Raw genomic sequence first — 9,769 nt, forward strand, 5'->3', positions numbered from 1 at the left:
CTGAACACGCCGGCTCCCTGGAGTGGACAGGATTTATTTTGTTTAATTATATTTTGTTTATGTTTAGTAGAAATCAGTCTGGGGGCAGCTAGGTGGCTCAGTGGATAGAGCACTGGCCCTGCAGTCAGGAGGACCTGAGTTCAAATTCGGCCTCAGACACTTGACACCTACTAGCTGTGTGACCCTGGGCAAGTCACTTAATCCCAATTGCCTCACCAAAAAAAAAAAAAAGAAAGAAAGAAATCAGTCTGACAGGGAAACAAATGTTAGGGCTTGGGTTTTACAATGTATCGAATCCAAGACTATGAATTCAGCAAAAAAAACCGGGTTACTGAGCTGAGTAGAACATTCCCGGCATACATGTAATGCCCTTGTAATGAAAGATGCACGTTTTCTTTAGAGGAACAAAGGAAAAATTAGTGAGATGATTCAATGACATCTCCCTTTCTCAATAGGTTAATTAGTAGCATAGCTGTCCCCTCCCCCCTTCCTCAGGCAAGCCTGGTACACTTTGAAACAGGGAGCTACATTATAATGCAGCTGTCTCTCATTAAGCAGCCAGCCTGACATTGGGTATGCACACATGCCTCCTGTTCCACTCTGCCAGCAACAGTACCAGGCCTACCTTGCCCTCTTGCCTGGAACAATGAAGGAAAGCACTGTAAGAGCTGCTCCCCATTTGGGAAACCAAAGTACCTAACCTTTTAGCTGGGGGGCACAGGAGGGGGACACTGGCACTGAGCCCATTTCTTTGAAAGGTCAGTAGGGTGTGGGCCAACCAGAGCACATTCCCCAGTGTAAAGGAATTTTTGTTGGAGAAGGTGAGGAGAGCAGAAGCAGGGCCTTCCCTTAAAGTCTAATTCTCATCAAAGCCACTCTGGCTCCCGCAGATTTCTGGACGATTTCACCTCATGAATTCTGTATTCCTTGTCCCTGTATAGGACATTTCAACCTTCACGTCAGTGTCTTTACTTGCAGTGCTTCCTCCTGGAATACCCCTCCCCCAGTAGTTGGGGCTCTCTTTGTCCCCGAAATCACTCTGTATATATTTGTATATTTATCTGAGTATATTTCTGTCTCCCTCTCCTCCCCCCCCCCCTACATAGAACAGAGACTCTCATTTCTGTCTGTATCCCCAGGGCCCAGGACTACTAGGTGCTTAATAAATGCCTAGTTATTGTCGAATTGAATTCTAAACCGAATTGTCTCTTGTCCAGGTCTGTAAGTCTCCTTGATTCTATTGACGCGCTGTCTTTTGTCCCCTTCCAGGTACATTGAAAGGAAAGCTTTTCTGGAGCGAGTGGATCACAGACAGTTTGAAATTGAGCGGGACCTCAGGCTGAGCAAAATGAAACCTTGATGGCGCTGGAAAGCTGTTCTGGCAGTGGGTCCCTGCGTATGCTGTGAGCTCAGCTTCTGTGTGTCTGTGAAATCTCTCCTGTCCTGCTCACCGGCTGTTTTCTGGAAAGGGTGGTTCCGTGTTCTGTTTTCCATGTCGAAACTCAGTCTGTATATCTTGATCTTGCATGGTGTCGTTTGTTTTATTTTTATAAGTTCTTACTGTGGGAAACTGTTCTGGGACTGGTGAAGAGGGTGGCACCTTCCTCACAGCAGAGAGCGGGGTCTCTGCCTGTGGTAGAGAGAGGACACCCATCTTGACATGGACAGTTAGCCTAGATTTGCTGAAATCACCGTGACTCTCTACTGGAGTGCATCCTTTGCCCTGACACCAATGCTAAGGAGAAAAGATAGAGGCACACTTCTGCTGGCCAAATGCCAGGTCACTGGGCAGTTTTGTATTCAGCTCTCCCATGTTCTGTCACTTCCTTTCTCTCTCTCACCTTCCTTCCATCTCCCTCCCCCCTGCTCCTCTCTGTTTCTTTCCTCTCCACTCACCCCCCCATCTCCCTCTTCTACAGTGGGACTTCTTTTAGCATAATGTGAAACTGAAATTATGGACATATTGTTGCTCGATTGAAAATTGTTTTTCCTCTTTCCAAAGTAAAAGCCAATTTTTTCTAGGTTCAATCCTGCCACCAAATCTCTTGTCAATTGGTTTGGTAGAGAATATCCCCAGACTTTGTTTCTCATCCCTCATGAGAAAATGAAGACACCCACATCCCAGATCAGCTTCAGGCTTCCTCTTGGGAGCAGCCAGGAAGAACAATATCAGGAATAGATTGAGGGTGGGATGGGAACAGGGAGCTGGGGCCAAAACATTCACAATAATAAAAGCATTAAAGCCTCGACCTCCCACGTGTCCTTGTTCTCTTCTATAATGAGCAGACGTGGTTAAGCCGCTGGAGCCTCTACATTCGCCTTGGTGGCTTAGCGTCTGTCCACCTACAGAGTTGGTGTCACCAGTAGCAACCAAGGCCTGTGTTTCTCCTATTACTATTAACCATCAAACTGGATTTGGTAGGAATTGTCTTCCTTTGTAGTGGTCTTTGGAGCTATGCAGTCCTCTTTACTGTCACCTTTTAGTACAGGCTCATATGTTCTCATTTGTTCTTTAATAAAGGGACATGAGCCGACTTAAGGAATCTTCCAGCCACAGTACCATGAATCTGAACTGCCATCAACATCCTTGACAATTTCCTAAAAATTCTGTTGTTATTGTTACATCAAATCACTTTTTTTTTTAAAGTGAGGCAATTGGGGTTAAGTGACTTGCCCAGGGTCACACAGCTAGTAAGTGTTAAGTGTCTGAGGCCAGATTTGAACTCAGGTACTCCTGACTCCAGGGCCGGTGCTCTATCCACTGCACCACCTAGCCGCCCCCATCAAATCACTTTTAAGATAATCCCCAACCTCACCTTTCCCCCTTCCCCAACCCTGGAATTGAGCCTTTCCTTGCAACAAAGAAAAACTCAACAAAAGCCCCATACTTTGTCTGGCAGAGTCCTTCCCTGTCCTCTCTCTCCTCTGCTCCGAGTGGGGAGGTAGAGTCCATGCTCTGGCCTACACTGCCCGTCCCTTTTGAGATAAAGGAACTTGTGCATTCCTTTACTTCTGTTATGTAGACATCAGTCCAAATAGAGAAATAAAAGATGACCACAACTAAAGCTGCCCCTTTGGAAGCAAGATGCTGTTCTGTTCTGCCCTCCTTTTCTTCATGGCCTGGTCCTAGGTGCAACAACAGGGAGGAAAAGCTTGTGGGCCCGAAGGAATTGACACAAGGCCCCAACTGGGCCACCATGACCCTGCATGGAGCAGGACCATGTCTTGGTTGCTTCATTTACCATTTGCAGCCTCAGACAGTATTTGGTTTGATCACGTGTCCATTCCTGCTGGAGAATATGGTCTCACAACTGCCATTTTTCAGTGATGCCTTAAATGGCTTTTGCTCATCTGTGTTGTGGCTTGGAGACCTTTGGAATGGAAGCTGTTGAGCTTGATAGAAGTTGTGGTTTTTTCTTTTTCAGCAGCTCCTCACCCACGGTTCACAGGCAACTTTGGCTCCTAAGGGACTCCCAAAGGTCGAGAGATCTCTTGGTTTTTCCTCAGTAGAGCACATTACCCTCATTTGTTTCAAGGGAAGGAGAAAGAACTAATAAATGCAATGGATGCCCCATGTGTTTATTGTGCAGATCCGAGCCCTGTTGGGTTTTTAGTACCCAGCATTTGAGCAGCCCTCCACAGTGCACTCTCTTTATAACAGACATGCTGTACCTCAGCACCAACCTCTGTTCTTTCATCTAGGTCTCCATTTGGAAAGTCTCTTTCCTGGTAGGTTTGCAACACAATTGTGATCCCATTCATTGCCTCCTAACACCTTCATCAGGTGTCACTGCTATTGCTGATCTCTCTAAGCAACTCATCCGGGAACATGCAGTGATTTGCATCTTGCCTATCATAGATAATCTCCCTTCCAACATCATGAACCTCAGCTCTGGTGTTCCCTAGACTTTGACTTCGGACATATTTCATCACCCTATGCTTCAGCATCCACTTACTCTCAAATCAGTTTGATCCATATGTTACCACTTTAAAGACCACCCCTGGATCAGATTAAGCTTTTCATTTTGACTCGCTAGAGTGATGAGTGACTTCCTCTGGCTACACTATATACAGATGCCCTGAGAATTATCTTAGAAGACTCTGAAACAGCAGGATAGCACTCTGCAGTCCAAGAAGTTCGAGGGACTTGTAGAATTGAGTTGAAATGATTACTTGTGGTCTTTTCTTACTTCAGGGACTCATGTAATTGATAGTGTTTGGACAGAGTCAAAGAAAGTTGACTTGTCCTCTCCAGAGCTGGCAGTCACCCTGAAAAGACTGAAATCATAGGCAAAAGAGAGGCTAAAATCCTTACCCAGCATACAGAGAAAAAGATTTTGCCCGTCTGATCTTTCTTGGACAGTTGTTATTAATGTTTTAAATCATCTGTCTGATTATATCTCCATCTCCTTCCCAGCCTGCTTCCTGTTGGTCTCCCAGAGCCTCCTGCGCAGGTGAAAAACCCAAGCCACTTATACAAAAGTAGAGTCCACCCTCTCATCCCCTCCTGTTCATGTGGCAGCCAGTGTTTTCAGGAATTCTCAGATAATTTTTGCCCCTGAAGAGGAAAGCAGTTACACTGGGGAGAGTCTCACTCATGTAAGTGACCTGTCAGCCACCAAGTGTGGTTATGCTTCACAATGCTGACTTAAGGAAAAGCTGTTATTTGTTGTTTGTCCTGAATTCTCAAAGAGGACCATGACATCAGGAGGCGATGTCATGACTTGCAGTGAATTGGATTTAAGTGAGTAAGGTCACCAACCTCACTCCTCCAGAGCCATCTGGGTCCAGTGGCAAGATATACAACAGGATGACTGAAGACATCCCCGGATGTTTAAGGCAATTGGGGTCGGAGTCATCTAGCTAGTAAGTGTCTGAGGTGAGATTTGAACTCAGGTCCTCCCAACTTTAGCACTGCACCTAATCATTGTGGATGGTTGTTAACATCCCGAATAATGTGAGTGCAATACTTGGAGGGGTCATTCCCCACCTTTGATTATAAACTTTCATATTCAATTCTCGGCCCTGAATTTGCTGCCAGCAAAATAAGAAAAAGACAGACATAATCTTTTACCCAACACAGCCAGAACTTGAACATTGAGGAATTCCAGAAGAAGAGACAGGGCTACTGCCTTCTCTTCTTCATGTGTATAAGTCGGGAATTCATCTCTCAGGGTTCTGTGCCATCTGCTGCTACCCAGTGGAATGTTAGTCATTTTAATAGAAGCCAGGTGATTTTTTTATATATTTATAAAAGCTCCCCTCAATTACCCCTGGGAAATTTGAGATAGAAGATTCCCAGGAGAACAGTAGTATGTGTTCACTCTCACTCACAGAAATACACACATTCACAGGCACTCACATAGATATACACACTGACATTCACAGGCGCACACACACAAACACACACATATGCTCTTCTCCTTTCTCTTTCTCTCATTCCTCCCACCCCTGGGACATCCTTTGGGTTTCTGTTGTTTGAGGGGCCTATAGGCATTTACTGAATATCTTTAGTTTGTTTTATGAAATGACTCAATGTCATTTCTGGGTCATGAGGGAAAAATTAACCCATGTGCCACCTTTCCTCCAGTTTCCCACCCAGCCCCAGCTTTTAAAGCAAACTAGGTAAGCTTTTTTCCTTTTTTAAATTTATTTTTATTCTGGATTTAACAAACACCAAATAAGATGATAATAGATGCCATTTCTTCAACACCTTAAGGTGTGCAAAGTGCTTTACATATCTCATTTGATCCTCACAATAACCCTGGAACATAAGCGTGGCTGCTAACAGATGAGAACACTGAAGCTGAGACAAGTCAAATAACTTGGCCAGCGTCACACAATTAGTGTCTAAGGCCAGATTAAAACTCCTCTCTTCCTGATCCCAAGTCCAACACTACTGTGGCATTGCTGAACACACAGAACAGAAAAGGGGGGCTTGTATGAAACTGCGGGTGTCTGATATTTATAGCTTGCTTTTCAAGTTGGTAGTCAGTTCATCTTGTAGCTTCCTATGCCGTTCTAATTGTCTGACCTTCCTCCTATTCTATTCTTTACTTTTTAAAAGAAATGCCTCAACAACCAGCTTTTCTTCTTCTTTCTTCCTTCCTTCTTTCCTTCCTTCCTTTCCTACCTTATCCCTAACCCCCTTTCCTGCCCCCCAATGAGGAGGGGGGATAAATGGAAAAGCTCTTGTAACAAATACACATAGTCAGGTAAAATAAATTCTCTTTCTCATTCTTTAAAATCACTATTAAGATGCAGATTTCAGGGAGTTTCTAACAATTGGATCTGCTAACCCCAAAAGAATCAGTTCTTTGTCACTGGAATTATTTAAGCCAAGTTTGCCAAAGATGCTTATATTAGGGGAGAGTATTAAACTACACTTCTAAAGTGCTTTTCAAGGCAAAGTTTAAATGATTTTTTTCAGTCATTTAAAAATCACTTGCTGATCTCTTTGTACCTTGCTTATTACACCTTCCTGCTATTTCACATCCATTATTTTAAAGCATTTCCAGGTACAAGTGAATGGTCTCACCAAATTTAAACAGACTGTTTCTCTTAAATATAAACCAATTAGTTCCCAAGGCATACTTGATGATGTTTGGCCCCCTCTAATCAGACAGTGGTTTTATGGGGTCCTTTGGGGTTTTAAGAGTAATATCAGATTAGGTCAATAGCAAACAGTGAAAAGCGCTAAATAAGTAAAAATAACAAGTGAATTGGAAGGGGAATGGGGGATGACTAAGAACCTTGGCAAATAGAATTCAATGAGTAATGAAATTCAGTGAGGCATTAACAGGTAGCCCCTGAAAGTGACTAAGGCAGAAATGGACTAACTATTGAACTGGGGCCTGACCCAGATTGCATTTGTTTTCCCTGGTTATCCTCCTGTCAGACAACCCCAGACATCACCCCTTCCAATTTCTGCTCTTAGAGACACCCAAACTCCCTTTTCCCTCAGCTTATTCACTTGCCTCCCAACAAATGACTCAGTTTTCTGTTTTCCTTTTGAACCATGGTAGTATTCTGCCCACTATTTACAAATAACAAGTGACCACTCGGATGTCAACTGGAAGGAACCAGCCTCTAACCTGTGAATCGCTGGAGCCAGAGCAGGCCAGAGACAGGTGAGTCAGGAATTAGGTTTTATTTTCAGAGTGAAGAAAAAGGCTTGCAAGCAAGGAGGAGCTAGAGATACATGTGCTGGGGTCCCACCCCTAGTGGGGGGGAGGGGAACCCAGCAGTGTGGGGAGATCTCAGTACTTACACTAGTGGCTGCCCGAGGAGCTGTAGCCCTGACAATGAGGGGTAACAGCAAGGATGTGAAAGTTTGATATGATCATTGCAGGACTTTCCGAGTTTGTCTTGTGCTTCTCCAGCTCAGAGAACACCTGGGAAATTATGTGATTTGCCCAAAGAGTGAGAACATCCAGAGGGTTGTCACAAAGGATTGTTGTCCTGTCAAGCTCAAGGCACAGCTTGCCTTCTGGGCCTTAGCCCTGGAAAACAGGGGTCTTCTAATATTTTGTCTTAGATTGGACTATCAGACTCTGGCTTAGGAAGTGAATGCTAACTGCCTAAATCCCAAAGAAATAAGGTCCCTTTGTCTAATAGTAATTGTCCAGGTAACGGAGTCAGGGAGTGGACTGAAGCTTTCCTCTTCTAATAAGGTGCTCTAATAAGTAACTGCCCACTTCTCTGAAGATTGCTGGACCATGACTGAGGATTTCTTGCTATTGTAAGCATGATTGAGAATGGGTGCCCTAAGGACATGTTAATATTCTCTGCCTACTTTAATCTAGAGAATCCTTGAAAATTGGGTTTCTATTAATCCCAAAGGCCATGAATATTTTCTCTCTTCAACAGCCACTTTGGAGATGAATACCTTTCTTAGTTTCTCTCCAATCTCTAGTCCTATCTAGTCCTTTCCTTTCTTCCTTCAAGAGAATAAACAATACTGAGCAGTTCAAGGTCAGATAGTAAAATAGGCACTTTTGTCTGTCCCACTAGCCTATTTCCTGAGGAGCTGGGTGGTTAAATTAGAAAATCTGCATAAGGCCCCTGGGAGATGAGACAAAGTATGAAGTGAGTGGTTCTTTGTCCGAGCTATAAAGAGGGAACTATAACTATGCTAATAGAGCCGACTGGTTGAGGTCATTTACCCAGATGGCTTTCTTCTCCAAAAGGTGGGCATTTGCCTTTGTCGCTTTGCTGGTTGTGAAATGAATTAGGAGGGCCTTTTTTTTTTTGCAGGGAAGGAAAAAGTCACTCTTCCCTTTAGCTACAGGATATCACAGACTCTATGAGTCTCGACTCTTATGCCCAAAGTTAGCCAAATATGGCCAACATGAATTCCGTAGCAGGCCCAAAAGGTATATCTTAATAAGGCGCAAGAAAGCAATGTATATATATACACACACACAGTGAAAGTTACTTGCACCATTTGATATCAGCAAAATAAAGATCCTCCCCACAGACATGAGCTGTTAATTATGCCATCCTTAGTGAGAGAAAGCAAGAAAATGTGTCTGCCTTTTTAGCATCTCTTTGTTGAAACTCCAGTAAAGGTTGAATTCAAATTCAAGACTGTTGGTGCCAATGATCTAGTTAAAGGACTTGCTCAGGAGAGCTAGTCTGATTTATGGACACCAAGGCTTCTTTTTTTTTTTTTCCAGGGCAGTGAGGGCTAAGTGACTTGCCCAGGGTCATGCAGCTAGTAAGTGTCAAGTGTCTGAGGTCGGATTTGAACTCAGGTCCTCCTGAATCCAGGGCCAGTGCTTTATCCACTGCGCCACCTAGCTGCCCTCAGTCACCAGAGCTTCTTAACCTGTTGTGTGCCATGGGCCTCTCTGGCACTCTGGTGTTTCTGGGCATTGCCATAAGAGAGAGAATGGGGTGAACAGAGCACTGGGTCTGGAGTCAGGATGACCCCAAGTTCAAATCCAGCCTGGGACATTTATTAGCTGTGTGATCCACTGAACCTCTGCCTCAGTTTTCTCAACTAAAATGGGGATAACAAGAGCACCTACTTCATAGGGTTGCAAAGATCAGATGAGATGATATTTGTAAAGTGCTCAGTACTTAGCATAGCACTTAATAAATGCTTATTCCCTTCCCAACATGGAGCATAGGGTTAATCCAGAATGGCAGTTTTTATGACAACTAAAAAATCATCATTACCACCACCATCAACATCACGCCAACAACAATGATGGCCAGCATTTTTATGCCACTTTAAGATTTGCAAAGTGCTTTACAAATATAATCTCATTTTATCCTCACAACAGTGCCAGCAAGTAGGTACAGTTATCCTCATTTTATAAATAAGGAGACTGCAGGCAGCTAGGTGGTGCAGTGGATAGAGCACCGGCCCTGGAGTCAGGAGGACCTGAGTTCAAATCCGGCCTCAGACACTTGACACTTACTAGCTGTGTGACCCTGGGCAAGTCACTTAACCCTCATTGCCCCACCAAAAAAACAAACGAATGAATGAATGAGGAGACTGAGGCAGACAAAGGTTAAGTGACTTGCCCAGGGTCACACAGCTAGTAAATATTTAAGGTCAAATTTGACCTTGAGTCTAATTAAGTCTAGACCTAGCACTCTTTCCACTCTACCTCCCAGCTGCCTCGGTGGTGGCAATACCTAGCCAAGCCAGGAATTGTTCAGTCTAGTTCACAAGTGTTTAGTAAGGATAGCATAAAAAATTTAACTGGATAGTATGTTGAAGACTCTCCCAGCAAAGGATTGGAAGCCCAGGCTACTT

At 44.0% G+C, this 9,769-nt stretch overlaps 1 protein-coding gene across 1 annotated transcript in view; it reads left to right on the forward strand.

Moving 5' to 3' along the window:
- CFDP1 (craniofacial development protein 1) overlaps window positions 1–2,249 on the forward strand; it is a 158,579-nt gene extending 156,330 nt beyond the window's left edge. Inside the window, 1 exon segment of the mRNA XM_043988887.1 lies at window positions 1,270–2,249. Coding sequence (XP_043844822.1) covers window positions 1,270–1,360 — 91 coding nt within the window. The 3' untranslated portion in view covers window positions 1,361–2,249.
- The last annotated feature ends 7,520 nt before the right edge of the window (window positions 2,250–9,769 follow it).

Source organism: Dromiciops gliroides, chromosome 2 (assembly GCF_019393635.1).
Source record: "Dromiciops gliroides isolate mDroGli1 chromosome 2, mDroGli1.pri, whole genome shotgun sequence".
Classification (NCBI taxonomy): domain Eukaryota; kingdom Metazoa; phylum Chordata; class Mammalia; order Microbiotheria; family Microbiotheriidae; genus Dromiciops; species Dromiciops gliroides.